Below are 20,387 nucleotides of genomic sequence, written 5' to 3' on the forward strand. Positions count from 1 at the left end.
AATCATTTGAGCTATGTCCGTGACTTTGGTTCTCCTACATATGTCTATATATGGGGTTCGTCTAGGGCAATATCTATCCGGCCCCTACCTTGGTCTCCTCCAGACGTTGCATCATCTCGTGCAGTTCATTCTGGCGCTGCTCTAGCTCGTCCTTGGCAGCCTGGAGCTGCTTCAGTTGTTCCTCCAGCCGTCTGATCATCTCCTGGGCTTCGACCAGGTTCGCCTGACATAATAAATGAATATCATTAGTTTGTAGGTCACAAAGATAAAAGTAATAAAAACAATAATGAATGATGAAATATTTATCAATATATAAAAAATATTTTTCACTCTTAGATGATGCAACAAAATTTGAAAAGATCTGGACAAACTATGTAAGTTTTATGGAAAGAAACATAATATTTGTAGACACATTAAAGTGTCTAAATAACCTTCAGCCGTAAAATTAATAGAGTAACTTTGGGTGTTCGGCTAGACTACAAAATGAATCTCATCGAACATAATATAGATCCAATTACTGATAGTGCAGATAAGAAAATTTGTAGCTATCATAAGTTATTTAAGCGGGTTCTACCAATTGAGGAAAATAAGGGATTCTTATGAGTCGGATTTTTAAAAAGATAGAATCTCTTAGATATCCTGAATATGAAGTCTTTGATGAATGGAAGTTTTTATTAAATTGTAATTTTTTCAGGTTAGTTAGTTTTGAGAAAAGGAGAGGTCCGAAGCACCCGCAACCGGCGAGCATGTATGAAAAGAGTAATTAATGTAGAGGAAGCGCGTGAGGTTTGTAAGGATAGAAGCAAATGGCATTCTATTGTCTCTGCCTACCTCGACGGGAACAAGGCGTGAGTGTGTGTGTGTAGTTCGAAACACAGTATTATATGAAATTTTAATGGCTTTATTCTGTATTGATTGAATTTTGTCGTAATTAGTATTGCAAGTGCTGCACCACACGGGAGCAGTATAAGTAATGCGTGGCCCGACAAGACTAGAATACATGCGCATTTTTGTGTTGGAACTTAAATTCGATTTGCGGTTAAGCACAGAACTGAGAGCGTTAATTGCTTTAATACCTTTTACGTGAAGAGCATTTGTGTTGTGTGTCCACTTTAGCTTATTGTCTAGTATTAGACCCAGGTACTTAAGCAATAGCAATTTTGAGCAATCATGAGATATTGAGCAACAAAAAATTTTTAAAAATTTGTTTTTAAATGTTTAAAATACTGGAAATAAAAGCATGTAAATATGTCAAATTACACACTTTAGAAAATAATAGTTGACAATTTTTATCACACAGCTATAATAAAGCCACATAACATAGGAAAGGTACAATCATGCAATTTTATATTTACAATGTTCTTTTTATTTTTAATGGATGGATTGTGTTGCTGTGAGATTATCAAATAAATAATATAATTTACACATACTTGCATAAAAAGCACGTTTTAGTACTATTTATAGATTCTACTCGCGCTTTTTTTACACTATTACATCATCAACTTATTAACGAAGTAGACTATTGTGGAGTTTGTGGTCTTTTGCTGAAATGGTATAGTGAGTAACTCAAAGATCGGACATTGAAGGTGAAAATTGACATCATACATTCAGTACAACTCACAGTGAAAAAGGCCACTGCTCAAGGTTCGACATTAGGGCCTCTACACTTTGTCATATGTCTAATAACATAACATAGGTAAACGTAACTGTAACTTTAAAGTCCCTGTATCGTTATTTTAAGTTTGGGCTTTGTTCTTGCCCTGCGCACCTTAAGGAACTTAGTCTGAGCTAACCTAGGTGGAGCAGGGTTAAGTGCCAACCGGAGATAAATCAAGCTTGACAGTCAGCTGGTGATAGGTCATCACCATCGCCAGTTTCCGTCGTTCAGCATGGTCGGGGTGGTAATTAGCTATTCCTTAGGTCTTTTGTGAAGAATGTTTTTTTACTGTTGACATAAAAACATAGAATGGCTATTAAATGTTGAACGATGGATGGATGTAAATAGCGAAAGGTAAGAGTTATTTAGACGGGAATCTGTAGTATTATACTATACCTGTGACCGCTCCATCTCCTCTTGCATCTGTCTCAAGCGGTCCTCGTACTCTTGTTGTTTCTTTTCTGCTCTCTCCCTAGCCGCGATCTCTAATTGAAGTTTCTCCCTGCAAATCGCATTATTATAATTTATAAAGTGTACGTGAGGATTAATTCTGCCGTAGTTCTAAACTTGATTTATCATCGGCCAGACAAGAAATTAACTCAATTAACTCAAGACAGCACTCGAGTGTTTTAACTAATAGTTTAAACACTCGAGTACTCTCTTGAGAGGGTCGCGGAATGGGTTAAATTGAAACTTGTCCAATTTAACCCCTTCAAGACTCAAGTTTGCGCGTTGACCACAAAAAAAAAACCATTTGTCGTATCACCGCTCTTCGACACCACCTCACTTAAAGCCTCACCTAGTTTCGATATTCTGGGCCTCGAAATCCGAGCGATTGCCAATTCCGCGGTCATCTGGAGGCCAAATCTAAATTGACTGACGAAAAAGCGGGGCGTCATAAATAGAGCACGGCAATTCTTCATACCGGCCCACATTCTAGCGCTCTACAAAGCGCAGGTCCGGAAACATATGGAGTATTGCTGTCATCTCTGGTTTGGCGCACCCCAGTCAGCTCGATCGGGGACTTAGTGCTCTGTGAACGGCTGGATCACATGGCGTTGTGTAGAGACGTCGCTTCATTGTGTGTCTTCTACATCGTATTTATCACGGGGAGCTGTTAATAATTCCGAAGAGCTGTCTCACCTGATTCCACCTTCGCACGACATGCCACAAATTAGGATACCATCCACTCAATCTGGACGTGTATCCGGTCCATCATAGTTCGGTTTTCACCGAACTTTCTTCTAAGTACTACAAAGCTGTGGAATGAGCTTTCTTGTGCGGTGTTTCCGGGACTATACGACATGTATAACTTCAAAAAAGCGCGTACACATTCCTTAAAGGCCGGCAACGCTTATGTGATTCCTCTGGTGTTGCAAGAGAACTTGGGCGGCGATCACTTAACACCAGGTGACTCGTACGCTCATTTGTCCTCTTTTTCCATAAAAAACAAACGCACACACTAGCCCGTAGTATAAAGGAGTGTTCCAGATTATACCTCGGGTATGTATACACCAGAGCGTTTTGTTTTGTTTCATGTGGAGGGTTTGAGTTTCTCGCTGTTTGTCTTGAATGAGCTCAGGAGGACAGGTAGGCCTCCACAGAGCCCACAGACTGAACGAAAAACTCACTGTGTTTCATTCAGTCTGTTTTAAGTGGGAGAGTAGTATTTCTACCGGCGGGCGTCTTTATTCGGTTTTTCCCTTGGGACGCAACACGGCCCTACCCATACTATTCTACCTTCTTCCACTTGCATCCCAAAAGCGTAAGCCTTTGTGAGTACATCAAGAACAACATCCAACAAAAGATCTCCCTTCACTTTCTTTCACTTGCTTATCCACAAACACTCTTCCTCTTCTTCTTCCAGCTTTATACTCACTTATATAGCGGCATCCTAAGTTTCTCTCTATTAGACACTCTACTTTGATCTATCCTCTCTGCACCATATTAATAGCTCACCTCTGCGCCTGCTTGGCCAGCTTCTCCTCGCGAGCCTGCGCCTTCATCTGCTGCACGTCGATGGTGTCGGGCTTGCGGCGCCGCATGTACAGCTCATGGTTTCCCATGCATAAGGCCAGGATGCGCTTGTTGACGCGCACACGCGGCGCGAAGAACACAAAATCGGGCGCCTTCTTGTCGATGGGCTTGATGATGAACTTGCGGTCGTTGAACGAGATGTTGCGGATCTCCGACCACGGGAACCCGATCTTCGGAGTCAACCTGCACAGAGCGAGTAACATTAGATGCCAGTAGCGCATCGCTAGCTCCTTCAAAACTGAGCTAGGTACTAAACTCAAATAACTTGGTGTAGTACTCTTGGTATGGAAACACTTCACAACAATACATAAACACCATAAATATTTAAGTCATCAGAGAGTGGATAAGGCGTGTGTCTTACTTGTCGTCTTTCTCGTAGATGTTTAGGCCGAGCGCGTCGACCCCCAGCCACAGCTCCGTGTTTTTCTTGTTGCGGATCTCGAAGTAATTGACTCCGTACATCTCCAGGTCCTGCGCGATCTTCAGATACTCCATCATGGCGTCCTCGCGCAGCATGCCACGGTGCTCCTGCCACCAGTTGGTGATGCTCTGCTCCCACTCCTCGCGCGACATCTGACACCAAACAACTTGTTATACAACTTACTTCCCGCCGCGGGCTCTACCCTCACCCTTACAATCAAACAACGATTTTTTATAAAAGAGGACAAACCAGCGTACAAGTCACCAGGTGGTAAGTAATAGCTGCCGCCGCCAATATCATGTGACACTTGAGGATGACGGGCAGAGATTACTTAGGGAGGGAGTCGATTACTGAAGATAGCGATATTTCCCACACGAGAATACCACTTTTCAACGGTAACACCGCGTGTAGAACAGATGTCATACGGTGGAGTAGGAGAAGGAAACATATACTCGAAAATATCCTTTATTTCAATGATCTAGAAAAGCGTTTCGACCCTGTTAACACTGGGCGAATACGCGCTTTCTTAAAGCACCCATGTCGTATTAAAGCATAATTACCGTCATAGGAAGTAATGTCGCGGTTCGAATGGTTTATAGGTAGAGATGAGTGTTGCAACTGATGACATATGGAAAGCAGACGTGGTCGCTAGCTATGGGCCTTACGAGGAAGTTCATTGTTGCTCAGCGGGCAAAGGATAGGGCTATGCTCGGAGTTTTCCTACGAGATCGAATCAGAAATGAGGAGATCCGTCGGAAAACCAAAGTTAAACTAAAGTGGCAGTGGGCAGGGCACATAGCTCAACGGACAGATGGCCGTTGGGGCAGAAAAGTCTTCGAATGGCGACCAGGTACCGGAAAGCGTAGTGCTGGTAGATCCCCTACAAGATTGACCGACGATCTGGTCAAGATCGCCGGAGTAGTTTGGATGAGGGCAGCGTAGATCCGATTTGTCATGGCGATCTTTGGGGGAGGCCTTCCGTCTGAAATGATGATGATTGTGATGATGAAGAGTGTTGCTGTCACCTTGTGCTGATCGGTGACCCGCTGCGGCAGCAGGCGGTCGTTGGCCAGGAAGCCGGGCCCGTGCAGCGCCGCGTTGTAGTCGCCGTGTCGCGCCTGCACCGCGTACGACGCGAGCAGCACCGACGTCTCCGGCGGGCAGTAGATCTCGTCCGACAGGATCGCGTTCTTGACCTGCCCACACATTACAACATACCACTCATTAATACTGGTGCAGTGTCATTCATATTTTACTAATTAGCATGTAGTTATAGTTTTACTTTAGTATCTTTGTGTATTTTTTTTTATGAAAATAAAAGACGAGACGAGCAGGACGTTCAGCTGATGGTAATTGATAGGCCCTGCCCATTACAATGTAGTGCCGCTCAGGATTCTTGAAAAACCCCAAAAATTCTGAACGGCACTACAACTGCGCTCGTCATCTTGAGACATAAGATGTTAAGTCTCATTTGCACAGTAATTTCACTAGCTACGGCGCCCTTGGGACCGAAACACACTAATGCTTAGTCATTACTGTTTCACGGCAGAAATAGACGCCGTTGTGGTACCTATAATCTAGCCGGCATCCTGTGCAGAGGAGCCTCCCACTGGTATTTTTATATTATTTCATTCTTACATGGATTTTTTATTTTAATTTTAAGTTTACTCTAAGAAGAATAAAAATACAATTGTATGTTGTATGTTCATGGCTCTAGATCCAGACTATCACAGCTTGCTGCAAAATTTCACTGTGGAGGATCGCTTCAATTCCACATTGATGAGAATGAAATTAAAGTCGTATGGTGCAAAGTTAGACTTCGGCGTTAGGAATCAAGTCAAACAGTTTTTCGTGATATATATATAGAAAACAAACAAGAGATTGAGCAGTGCACAGAGTAATAGATACCCGATGGAGAGATCTGTAGGGAAATATTATATAATAACAAATTCAGTACAGTAACACGTAATTATTGTGCTCGTTACAAGTACAATATCTTGAATGAATGAACCATGCTAACAATGCATACATAAAACTTTTTACTTTTTATTGCGTCTCTAATTAAAACATTTCTAAATTTAAATCACATACTTAACTTTCGCCGCGTATTACAATAATTATTATACATTAACTAAATCTCGTTTAATGTAAATGCGTTTATAACTAGTGATATTCGTTGGCAAGATTATACAAACGGCCTCGATTCAAGTTGAAATCCTCAAGAGATTCTTTGAATATTAAGTACCCTCATAGTGTTTGAATATCCATGGCTGTAAGTACATGATGAAACAATGTAGACTTCGTCGTCACTTAACAATAAAGTAAAATGTCTACAACGAAATATCTTTCTAATGAAAACTACTTTTTGTATATACATTAACTAAATAAATATGTCGCAGGGAAATAATAATAGCAGAGATTTGGTCAATTCCCTGAGTGATTTCATCAAATCACGGAGTATGTTCAAAGAACAACACAATTTTATCATTTCTCTAAAAAAATCTAGCGATTTGATCAAATGCCAGGGTTGGTTTCGTGGAATGACAAAGAGTGACGCGACTAGAAGAACTTAGGTTGTAAAAGCGAGTGAAGCGAACTTCAGACTTGAGTCATACTCTGACACGGACAGGTTAGGTGGTTGTGGTTTTTTTATACTAATATGGGCCCTAAATAATAATATATACTCTACTTTGCCTGTACAGTAACTATTATCTGTTTTTAAGGTTAGGTTACATTAATTTGATTTTCAAGAGAATGGTGAGTTACCTTTTCATGGGATTGGGGGAGTGAACCAGGAGACAGAGGACATCTCCCTCCCTCCCACTTTCATTCTCACCCCCCTCCAGTTGCGATATGATACTAAATTCTTACCAAATTATGTCTAAGTCTGGCCAAATAAACCTTTTAAATACCAAAGAAAAGACTTTTTGTTATTTCACGGAACCAACTCTGGCATTTGGTCAAATCACTAGATTAGTTTCGAGAAATGATAAAATCGTGTTGTTATTTTAACATCCTCCGAGATTTGACCAAATCACTGTTTTCATCATATCCCTGCGACATATACATACTGTTAAAACTAAAATCAATATGCAGAATAACTGGTTCTCACCAGATAACGATATCTAACGAGAGTACAAGGTAATCATTCTAATTATATAACAAAAGGCTTCTATATCACATATACAAACTAATGAATTAAAACATCTTATACTATGGTAGATAACTAATACGACCAGATACAGCCTCTTGCTGTTAATCAACGCATAACAACAGGGCAGGTTTATTAATTTATTGTGCATGACAGCTACGTCTTACACTCGCGATACGACGGTTTTAATGAATATAGAAGCAACATTCGCCGTTTTTTTTTCCGACGTGTACATATAACATATTTGTTCGTGGACACACGTTTCACGCCCACCGGTTTATATTATTGTTACCAATCATTTAGGGTTACCTGGAGGTAGAACAGCTTGAGCGTGATCTCCTGTATGAGCTCGTCGGCCACATCCTCGGGATAGAACTTGGCGCGGAACTTGAACTGCAGAGGGTTCTCCTTCTTCACGTCCTGTTGCATCACCTGGAATCAAGTAATTACCGTTACTGAACACTGCAGAAAGGAGCGTGTATGGAGAAGATTGTTCTGCAAATGCATTTTGTATATATTCTTGTTTTATAATAACTGATATATAAAGTGTCTGAATATTTAGTGCTTGTATTATTTATATATAATAACGTACACAGTGTTAATCGAATAATGATTAAATATGTGTGCTCGTGCCATTAACGTCTTCCGTTTGAGAGCCAGTCAACTGTAAGAGGTAACATATTGTGATCGTCCTAACTACTTAAGAGCATCTTGCAACTAATAATACTAGGTCTATTAATATAAAATATACCTAGTTTTATGTATATATATATACAGTTCGCATTCGAATGAATACAATTGCCTATTTCTGCCTTGAAGCAGTAATGTTTAAGCATTACTGTGTTTCGGTCCGAAGGGCGCCGTAGCTACTGGAATTACTCGGCAAATGAGACTTGACATCCTATGTATCAAGGTGACGAGCGCAGTTGTACTGCCGCTCAGAATTTTTGGATATTTCAAGATTCGTGAGCGGCACTGCATTGTAATGGCAGGGCGTAACAATTACCATCAGCTGAACGTCCTGCTCGTCTCGCCACTTATTTTCATAAAAAAAAAATGCCCTCAACTAATTCAAAATACAATAGAGACACTACTGTTTAGAGACAAATACTTAAATTAACATCCAAACCACAGCCGGAAACCCCCGATCTAATGTTCACGAGATTCTCAGACCGCCGTTTCCGTTACACAGCCCTTAAACTCATTCATATAGAGCCATCGATCAACTACAAAATTAGACCTTATTACCACTCATTAACACAAACATTTGAACAACTCTCCGCTGTGTTAATTGCTACAAATTTGATTAAACGGTCAACGAAACAGTTACAACGGGCGCGTAAACTGTTCCTGCGATGTTCACGTGTTTCCAAATTGATTCTAATAGGACTCCGCACGTCACTGATACTGGGAAGCTAGAAGGTAATGTTGTATAATTACGAAATGGAACAAATTGTGTTCTTAAATTGAAGGGACTCATAAAACCCTATTATGACTGGCCTTTACGTTGGCACATTTATACACAAGCAAATCAATTATTGCTTATTGATAGAGGTCGCTCGGTTGTCACTTCAGAAAGTCAAGACAATAAGCAATCAGTGTGTGCGAATATATTGAGTATCACACATTTACCGAACTCTTTGACTTCTCTTTTTGAAACTCTTCGTGCGCTTGGAACTAGTCGAATGTTTGTGCACTAGGCTATTTGCATGGGTAAAGTCAGGCAAGTGTTGGAAAGAATAAGAAGAAATCATGAGATGCACTGGTCGTTATTTAACAGAAGTTATTAATATGCTGGTCAATCAAGTCAGTCTAATTAAGACAACTTCTTAAACGGCACTCGAAGGAAACCTTTTATTAACAGACGAGAAATGATTACTAAACTCAAGCTCATTCAGCAGAGTAAAACGTGGGCATTATCTGACTTCAGGGTTTGGGTTTTAAGCTATCACAGAGTGGCTTGACGTGACAAAGATGTTGAAGTCTCTAAACAACTCCAAATAACTAGGAAATGGTAATTTCAATAAGACTTGTGCGTGTCATAAAGCTCCGTCCACATAAGGGTGCTTGGTAACCAACGTTTTTGATTAAGTAGGTTTCAGATTTTAAGACTGACTAACATGTAGTCCAGATCTTAATTTGCTGTATTATGGTTAAAGGTAAATTTTGGAGAGTGTGGCACGCTCTAAATGCCACCTTAATTTGGAGACCCTATAACAATCCATACGTTTGACAGTGAAGACATTTCCCATGGAGTAAGGGCATGTTTCCTTTGCCTCAACCTTTAAAAAATCGTATTGAAGCCTATAGAGATAATTGTGACTGAGCTTGATATTTTAATAAACTGACAGACGCACTATAGCAATAAATATAATAATATAAAAATATTATGATCCTTGCAACAATATTTATGGCAAGACTAGTTAATTATATTATGATGGTTGGAACATAAACAAGGACATATGAACATAATAATATAATAGATAATAATAATATGTACTCCTTTACGGTCCTTCTGTTATCAGCATATTGTTTTCCGTTGACCAAACTGCCTGTGGTTATGCTAGTGTCACATCAAACAGTCACAGTAGACTTACTGCTCATTACATTTTATGCGTGTGTGTGTACGTATCCGGGCGTGAGCTTGTAGGGTTGTCACGGTACACTTTATAAAATAAATGAATACAGTACAAATTTGTGTGCTTATTATATAACTTCTTACCCATCTAGAGAACGGAAGCGACCCTGACTTCGTGGCGTGCCCAATAGATCCAGAGGAAGCGTTAAAAAGGCAACAATTAATTACAATTCAGCTTCAGTTCACAAAACAATCATAAAGATAGACATCTTTCACAAGTACCATAATACGTGTTGTTGTCATATTACTACAGGATAAGCTATTTATCGGCTAATTATATAGCGACGGACTTAAAATAAAGGAAACATGCAAATAATGCGAAAATACACACACATGTATATAAGTACCAACCTTAATCTTAATATCGAAATGTACGAAAATGTATGAAATGTTCCTTTGTTTTAAGATACTATACGATGGTATTTCACTATTTTGTACCACACCGGGCTACACTTAAAAAAATAATGCCAAACAATGACGTTCTATACATACCTATAGACAAATATAGACTGCTATATCTATACATTGCCGCATTTACTCCAGTTGTATAAAATATTCTTGGTCAATAAGCAGCAATGTAAAACATTTATTCGGTTTTGGTTTACATATGTTGAATTTAGAACCCGTTTTTGACAGTGACAGTTGACAGACGACGTACGAGAGAAGTGTGCCTACATTGTCTTTTGCACACTTTTCCGTTCCGATATCAGACTGCGAATGATATTATTATGTGCTTTTATGTGAATAGAACGTCATTGATGCCAAACATCTAGTTTATCACACTTTGGGAATTATGTAATCGAAGTTAATATGCGTTGGCCTAACTCACAATCGCTAAATAACTAGTAATATTAGCAAAAAGAGTATACAGACAAAATATAGTCGCACTAGAACCAAAAATTGCCTTTCTTAATTCTTTAATTTCAGTTTGTTATCTATAGAAAACTATGTATCTAGCATATAAATGAAAAATGTAAAGGAATGTGTGTTTGGCAACATGTCACGCCGACCGGGGACGGAATGCTAGATCGACGATAAGATACGGTGACGCAACCTCCGATAAACAAACACTACTTCACTATTGAATCATTTGTCATTTCAAAATTATACAGTTCCGAGTAGTAAACCTGTAATGAACCTGTAATATACCTGCATTACATTATAGTTAAAGTTAAACATGTTACAAAACCTAGGTTGGGTTAATGCATCAACTATATAAAAGTACTTAACATGTTAAACTAACGGTTAAGCAAAAAATGTGTTGCACCCTTGACAATAATTTTTAGATGACGTCATAACTGTTATTCTTGGCTAGCTGTTGTTAATGTTAAATCGCTAAAAAGCGACCTGTCTAAAGTAAATAAATATTAGATATTTCACATTTTAACATTAACTATGCCAAGGAATACGATTGTGAAGTCAGCGTTACTGTTAAGCAGCGTTTTTTTTGGATGTTTGTTTCCGAGTCATGGATGTTTAAATGTATGTTTAAATAAGTATATTGTATTAAATATATCGTTGTCTTGTAACCCATAACACAGGCTATATATGCTTAACTTGGGGCAAAAAAATATGTGTAAAAAAGTGTGTCAATATTATTATTATTATTATTAAGTACGTCGAGTAGCAACATATTATTGTACAAGTGCATTTTCGACAACACTTTGATATAAAAATATGGAAATGACGATAGCATTGAACAGTGATTGTAACATTGAAGCTTATAGACACGAAATATATTTAAAAAAAAACTAATTAAAATTACTTCCGTATGCTTATTACTTCATTCAATAAGTATTGACAAAAATAAGGTAAGCGAAAGTATAAAATGTTTTATTCATATAATTTTGTAGAAATATATGTATGTGAAGGCAATTATATTAAAAAGAAATGGACGCCATAATAAATTAAGGTGAACAAATATAACATACATGTTAATAATATCACGCCTATTCGCAAGTAAGTCTAGCACATACTATCGGCCGTTTTCAATAACCTATCTATCCTTAGTTTAACTTACGGATACATTGCTGTTACCGTTTAATGACAAGATCTTATCTATCCAGTTAGAGTCCAATGCTTTATGTCGATAGGTTATTGTAATGTGTAGATTTGTCTACGTCTAGTAAGTTAAACTAAGGATAGATAGGTTATTGAAAACGGCCGTTGATAAATACTAATATACCCAATCGCCTACCCGCAAGTGTAACTGTAATCTAGCATTTTACCTAATCAAGTTACAAGTAGGTACAGTACTAGCTACACACTAACGTATACCATTTACTACTAGTTAGCGTACCATTATTGTGAATAATCGTCTTTTATTCGGATTACGGTAAGGATTTCATCCTAGCACTTTATTTTTTCTATATAAGAGGGGGCAAACGGGCAACGGGATGCGGAGTGGTGAGGTAACCCATGGACATCCGCAGCAATTGGTGTCAAGGAATGCGTTGCCGGCCTTTACGGTGAGAGTATGCTCTTTCCCTATATCTATCAATTTAGCTTCCTACCGGATCACTACACGTCAACGAGTCTAGCATCGTACCACATTACCAAGTCATCAGCTCTGTCGTAAGCAGCCTCTTCGTCATCCTCTTCCGTCGCCACCAGTCTCTTAACGGCCGTGGTTATACATTTGGCTGTTCTTCGGGCGATCGTCTTCGGCTAGTGCCAAATACTATGTTAGTACTGCACAGTAGGTTCATACTTGGTAGCGATCAAATTGTGATTCAAAATGTCCAATTTTACTAATTCTCACATTGGTATATTTCAGTATTACGAATATTATGCGATTGGATACATTCATTTCGGACAGCTAATGATTTATTTTTAGCTTAATCATAATTAAACGTTTTTTCTCAAGGCTTGTTTGGAATTAAGTATCGATAGCAAAGGTTTCCTAGTTACACACAACCAGATTTAACTACTATACGGGCATTTAAAAACATTCGTGAAGCCTTCGTAGTTTAGTCGAATAATCTGTGAATATGTAAGCTCAGACATTCATTTATCGTGTCACCTATGTATAATGTAGGTGGTGCGAATTGATCCAAGTCCCGCGCGCATTGAGCAAGGCAGCACCGTGCCGTGGGAGCGGCGAAAGTTCGGGTCGTCGACCTCGTGCGCACAATCAGCTGTTCTTACGCTAGCATTCCTACGTGCTTGCTTCACCTGCTCCCAAACAATCCGCGCCAGCCTCACATCTAACACGGGCTGCTGTTAAAATCTGTGTCAAAGCCGTCGCCGCCACGCTCGCGTCACTGTGCCAGGTACGGATGCGGTTCCCGTAATTAGTGTGTGCGTAACTACGGACGACGACTCATACTGACAATAAAACACGGTGTATCCACTATAGCTTCAAATTCAAATATTTTTATTCAAAATAGGATTTAAAATCACTTAATGAACGTCAAAAACCACCCATTCAAAAGAGAATGCCTCAGACCTGAGAAGAATGGGCGCAAGAAACTCAGCGGGTTTTTTTTTAATAAAGTTTAAAGTACTTTAACAAACAATTCTATATGTTGCATGTCTTAAAATAATGCAACACGGCGCTTTTTGGGGTCGGAAATATCTACCTAATTTCCGGGTTTTTCAAATTGAGCACGGCATGGTCATACAGGCTCTTATATTTTATTATCGGAGTACACTGTACGACTATGGACAAAAAGTTGTTCATTGATGAATGGCGCCAATGCTTCTATGACCTTGTGCATGGCGTTACTAAGTTCCAATCGGAGAGCGCAGCTAGCCTAACGTTTGGCTAAGGTGGGGACAACTGCATTCTTGACAAGGATTTCGTACAAGTTGCTTTCTTGAATTACTTACTGGCGCCATTCATTGGGACGAGCATGTTGTATGGTACCTCGCGCATCACTTATTTGGCAACCTCAGGTGCAGTTGGATCTAGGGTTGCTTCTATTTATCTTTAACACTAATTAGATACGTTAAAGTACTCATTTTCCATAGCTATACTCGATGACATTAAACAAAATATAAAGGCTTTCTTTTAACTGCAGTAAATACACTGGTTTGTGAATGCAGTACACGCAGGTGAGAAAATAAAGCAAACGTGACGAGTTGTTGGAGGAATAAATCGTTTTTGAAAATATAGTTACATTATACTCATTTTTTATTAATCTGTACTCTGTATTTATTCTCTATGAAAATAAATATACTCTATTTCTTCCAGAAAAGTTGGCCCTCCTGGTTGGATCACTCCAACCATCCGCTACCCTATCGATGCTAATTACTGTATCGATCGCTTATCTCTATCCCATAGCAAACTCGATAAAAACATATCCTACTATACCAGCTATACTTGAGATTAGAGACTAATAAGAAATAGATGGATAATATATATTTTACTGTAATTTCGCAATCAAATGACCCACAGCCTACTCGGCATATTTTACATTATGCATAACTTACATACACATTTTTATCCGGCGACTGTTCGGTTGGATTAGTGTATTAAGGTAGAAGTACAGCCTATAACAAAATGAGTTCACATCTTATGTTTTCTGTTCTGTTGTCGTACTGAAGAAAACACTTGCACGCGAATAGTGCATTACAAACATCAGTATCAGTCTGCTAATGCAAGATGCCATTGAGAGCTATCGATTAGTGAAGTGAAACTAATGATACCGGTCGCACGCGTCGCCCCACACGCGACAGAGAGAGCGTCCATCTCGCTCCCACACCACCTGCGCGGCGGCGCTCGTCAGGTGCTCGCAGCTACGCCATTCAACCATCATGTACCCCGCACCGCATTACCCTTTATTATTCACAAATTCTCGCACAGTCTAGATCTTTAGCCCTCGGACCTTGAAAGACTTGCAATATTTTTATTTACATGGCCTAGTATCATTATCGCCAGCCCATTTAGTGTACTACTGAAAACTAAGTGCGACTTACATAGGATATCAGATTTTATAGATATGTATGTATTTATTTTTTGGATCACTGCAAAACACTCTGATATATTAACACAGAAATACAAAACGTCTGTCGATGAATATGAACGAAGCCACAATATTATCAATATTTAAATAAATTTTTCTTTAAAGAAATAAAAGATGGATGTTGGAAAGTGATTATCGCCATTCACTCGCTCTAGCAAAACCAATTAAAGGGCGCGTTGTCTGCTTAAGAGTCTGGCTTGAAATGATGTGAATACGTAAATTTTGGTTTCTACATCAGAATTTCTCAAGGTTTGGGTTGTGGTGGATTCGCCTGTCAAAATTTAAGTCCGTTTCTCAACTTGTCTGGTTCAGCGAGACACAGGAATCAATTCTACTGAAGACTGCCCAGCGAGCTACAGTCAGCAAACCGTGTTTCTTGGCCCAAGTTTTACACAGGATGCCGGCTAGATTATGGGTTCCACAACGGCGCCTTTTTCTGCGGTAAGCATTATTGTGTTTCGGCGTGAAGGGTGCCGTAGCTAGTGAATTTACTGGGCAAACGAGACTTAGCATCTTATGACTCAAGTTGACGAGCGCAATTATAGTGACGCTCATAGTTTTTGGGGATTTTCAAGAATCCTGAGCGGCACTTCATTGTAATTTGCAGAGCGTATCAATTACCATCAGCTGAACGTCCAGCTCGTCTCGTCCCTTATTTTCATAAAAAAACATCACCAAGTCCGGCGGTACAAGGTCGTTTCCAGCTCCGTCGGCCACTTTCACCGCGGCGTCTCGTTACCGCGCCTTACTCACGCGAATCATTCAACTTTTCCCATTACCTACCGGCCGTATGTTTTACATTTGAATCTCTCAAACGTTGCCACGTCTCGTGTTACCGTGTCGCGTACCGGAAGGGCCAACAGAACGTATCACGACCATCAATCATCCGGAAATCTCTTACGTGATCACTTCTTTATAAGTTGCTATTTTTTGGTTTCACTTCATCTTCACACTATAATAGTTATTATCATAAATATATTTCAGAAGAGGCATAACATTTTTTTGTACGGTTTGTACTTTTTTCGTACTCTGTGGAATCTGTAAAATTATTAAATTTCGCTAATACTGGCCGATTATAATGTATCCAGAGAAGTTTACGATGCGTAGATAAAGAACAATTAGAGGAAGCTAGGAAGCTAGAATACTTCAAACAGTGCAAAAAACGTTCTTATAAGCCGCAAACAAAAGCCTAGTAGAAAATTCCGACAATACGTTTTTTTGACCAAAGTTTCGTTACTTTTTGGCTTGGTTTTAATTTTCCTTGGAAGACATTGTCGCGACTGATTATTAAGATTTTAACTTAAATTTTTTAATCGAAGGTGCAGCTGTCCTCGTCGCACAATTTTTTTGTCTCACCCACGTAGCGTCAGCGCGACATGAACATTGTTCTAGAATTCACATCAGTTCTTCTCCCAATGTCAAACCCTTTTACGAACTGATGTAGCTTCACGACGATTACCAACTTTTGTTGCAGTATGTTCTATGACTATTGTGACTAAGTAAGTAAATACCATTGTTTTTTTTCTCTTACATATGAGAAATACCTCTTAACATTATAATGTATGATCTATAAGTAATTGTATGCGAGCATGGAATACCGATGTGGCATCGTCAGCGCGGCTCAGGTCCTTACCACGTCCGCCCACTGCGACTGACTCACGATGCCACAATCAAATTCCATTAGTAATAAAGCTGTTAATAATTCTTATCAACTAGTTATTCAATACAAACGTTACATTATCTTTTGAAGTGAAAACTTCTTTAGCGGCGTTGAGTCGGCGTTAAGAGAAAAGAGAAATATAATTTGTAAGTTGAATAAGTACATAATATAAATTGTCATTTTTGTGTACGATAGCACAAAAAATGAATATTGTACACAAATAAAATTTAAAAACAAAATTTTATGAACGATGCGGGATTCGAACCCACGACCTCCGGCGTTCCGTGCCGGTGCTCTAACCAACTGAGCTGACCGTTCGAGTACCGCCTTGTTATAAAATTCTGTTTGTTTTGTTCAACTCTCAGGTTGTGGCTTCATCTACAGCACGGAACGCCGGAGGTCGTGGGTTCGAATCCCGCATCGTTCATAAAATTTTATTTGTGTATTAAACCTCAAAGTGAGGGTTATCACTATAAAAAAAAAACATAACATATTGTTTATGAATATTGTATTTAACCACATAAATGCTATACATATATACTGATAAATAAATCAATTCGTTCGAAATTATTCCCTAACCATTCCAAAATATTCAAAAACGCACAACGTTAATGTTAAAGTTTTCACTTCAACCGACACTCCCGGAGTTTTTCTTAATTCTACAGCTTTGTGAAGAAGTACATACCTATATCACATCTATGTGGAAGTCGGTCAGTGTAAGTGAATACGGGATACATAATAATATGTTGCCATGCAAATGACAACAGCAGATTTTCAAATGTATGTTCATTAAAAGTTACCAAACATTAATTACGAGTCATCAAGTATGGACAGCATAAAAACGAAACGTTTTGTGTACCGAAGATTCTTGAAACTTTGAATTCTCAGTAAATGATTGCTAAGTTTGAGCGCCATTTGAATTACCTATGTATTTGAAGCAAAAATTGTAACAGCGAAAATAAAAAGGCAATTAAAGTGTTCAAAACAATTAAGATAAAGTTGTTAATCGAATGAAATACAAATTACTTTAATCAGGTTCATTGCACTGTGGGTGAACAAGAGAGTGAGTTTATCTGAGGCAACTTAGTCAAAACACTCGTTAAGAGCAAACAGCGGCCGGTGTCAATGTATCGGGTGCCGGGACGACTTAATAACCGGCGTGACACACGAGATACGTGGACTAGCTGCTGCCGGCGACGTTGTCTGTTGCCTGAACACTATAACGGCCATTCCCAATACACAGTCTATCTCTTACTTGAGATAAAAATCGTACCTAACTATCGTTGACTTTTCTGTCCCAATAAACTTATCGACGGTAACTCACCTTATCCGTGCACGCTTACCAGCGATAGAAGTTTGTATGGAAATTGCAATTCACGCGTCCCAATATAAGGCGATAAGAATGACTTATCGGGTATATTGGGACAGCTTCAGATTATTGACAGCTACCTACTGACAGCAGAAGATAGTAATTTATCTCTATCTGTAGATAGTATATTGGGAACGGCCGTAAAGCAGCAAACTTACTCGGTGTTATGTTACAAAAAAAATTTAAAGATGACTTCGACACGGGTTTTTTGCGTTCCGTAGCCAAATGGCAAAAAACGGAACCCTTATGGATTCGCCACGTGTGTCTGTCCGTCTGTATGTCACAGCCACTTTTTTCCGAAACTATAGGAATTATTCTGTTGAAACTTGGTAAGTAGATGTATTCTGTGAACCACATTAACATTTTCATACAAAAAAAAAACTTAATATTACTCATACATCATACTTAGAACTGAAACTCAACATTTTTTTTCACAGGCTTCACGCCATGCCATGACAATTGTTATATATAATGTTCATGCAAAATTAAATCTATTCAGCAGTTTTTGCGTTATGCCCGTACACTTACAAACAGACAAAATATATTCTATAAACGACTGTTATGGCTTCGGTAATGCCTTTTTCTATTTTAACGATTTTATTATGATATGTACGTAGAGATGTGCTGCCAAATCGCAATCAATGTTACCAGCCAAATTTTCTTAAATTATATATGTATTGATATTAACATAATAATCGTCTTTCACAGTGTGGGGTCATAGAACCGGTGTGGGGCGTGTAATATAGTCGTGACAAAGTATAAGTTTGTGACCACAACTAAATCTAATGTCAGAATTCTCCGAACGAAGTATGACAAAGTGAGGAGATGCGTTGTGAAACGCCAAAACAGCGACTGACAAAAAGAAACATTTATTGAATTTGGCGTTATTTTGGGGGCATCCATAACAATCCAATTTCTGTGATTATTAAATTCCGCTAATCTTGTCTTTAATCAATTGGACACATGTTTCGCCTCTGCACGAGGCATCCTCGACAGGTGTAGACTCGCCAAATTGTCACACAATTTAAAAACGAGTGTGGTTATGGGTTATGGATGCTCGGAGCGTACTGGATGAGAGTTGAATATAGGAAATATGTAGGATGCTGAGTTAGATGGAAGAGGATTGCACTGTCAGCAATCTTACCTACAGAGGAAAGGTATTAATAACAGCACGAGACTCAAGACTTTTGAAACACGGGTCGAATTGGTTAAAGACAAAATTAGCGGAATTCATGCTCAGTAAATCATCACAGTCTATATATATACTAGCTGACCCGACAGACGTTGTACTGTGAATAGTAAATAAAATACTGTTTTTTTATGTATTTGTCAAATAATTTTTCATAACATCAAGAATTATTTCGTAACGTATGCTCCTTGTTGTTATAATGAAATCGTTTCACAGCAGAACTGTCGAAGCGTGCGTCAATAAATTCTCTCACTGCAAAATATGTCCATACAAAACATATATTGGAAATAAAAATAATTATGGGTCCCAAATCGATATAAAAAGTATCCTATCTCTCAAGTTGGACCAAACTGCACTCCATGAAGTAATCCCCATTAAAATCTGATCATTAGTTTAGGAGTCTATCGCGGACAAACAACGTGTCACGTAATTTAAATATATTAAGATATATAATGAAAATGGTCTTTGTTTGAGGCTCATTCACGTCTAAGACACTGATCATATCGACATGAAACTCGAACCACCATTCGATGCAAAAATTATCCTATATGGTTTATGAATTTGCCTAGATAATTTTTCGAATTCCAACGTTCCTTCCTTTTAAAATTCGCCTTCGCGGGAACGGCAAGTATTTGTATAAAAAGAATCAGTCACGGAGGCGTTCGTCCTTCGCGTGACCTCTGCGGCGTCGCGGGTCAAGGTGAGAGGCTCGCGTCCACCTGGAGCTGGAGCCGTGGGAACGAGGTCAGGCGGGCACGCTCCACCGCGCACACGGCGACTCAATGAGCTGACCTGGACGGCTCCAGCACGCGGCCGGTGCCTGTACTCCGCGTTGGTAACGTTCGAATTCGGAATGGGCCGCGACAAAACCGGCTTTGCAACTTTTCACACTCACCAATGATGCTAACTTTGATAATTATTACCAACGTAGCTATCTGCCACGGATGAACAGAAATCATACAAGTTGCTAAGCTATACTTTAGTATTATTTTCTTTGATCAACGCGAGTTACTTACGAAATTTAAAAGAATTGTTAATAAAACGTTTGTGTGGGAAAGGTTAATATAGCATAAACGATTTTCTTAATGATACCCACAGACTGGGAATAAATCGAACACATTCAGTCTTTAATTATATATATTACATTGAAATCCATATTTTTATAAAAAAAAACCAGCTGAGTTTCTTGCGTCCATACTTCTCAGGCAGTCTATTTTGAATGCGTGGTAGTTTTTGACGTTCAATAAGTGATTTTGAATAAAAATATTTGAATTTAACATTTGAATATAGAACTAATA

At 38.9% G+C, this 20,387-nt stretch overlaps 1 protein-coding gene across 2 annotated transcripts in view; it reads right to left on the reverse strand.

Moving 5' to 3' along the window:
- The window catches only part of LOC126976687 (moesin/ezrin/radixin homolog 1), a 68,353-nt gene that overhangs the window by 8,426 nt on the left and 39,540 nt on the right, over positions 1–20,387 (reverse strand). For both annotated transcript variants that reach the window (XM_050825186.1, XM_050825185.1), the window contains 6 exons: positions 7,576–7,698; positions 5,141–5,311; positions 4,056–4,267; positions 3,617–3,877; positions 2,054–2,159; positions 89–223 (listed from right to left, as the gene is read on the reverse strand). In XM_050825186.1, coding sequence (XP_050681143.1) covers positions 89–223; positions 2,054–2,159; positions 3,617–3,877; positions 4,056–4,267; positions 5,141–5,311; positions 7,576–7,698 — 1,008 coding nt within the window. The remainder of the gene's footprint in view (positions 1–88; positions 224–2,053; positions 2,160–3,616; positions 3,878–4,055; positions 4,268–5,140; positions 5,312–7,575; positions 7,699–20,387) is intronic.

The sequence above is a fragment of the Leptidea sinapis genome, chromosome 42 (assembly GCF_905404315.1).
Source record: "Leptidea sinapis chromosome 42, ilLepSina1.1, whole genome shotgun sequence".
Classification (NCBI taxonomy): domain Eukaryota; kingdom Metazoa; phylum Arthropoda; class Insecta; order Lepidoptera; family Pieridae; genus Leptidea; species Leptidea sinapis.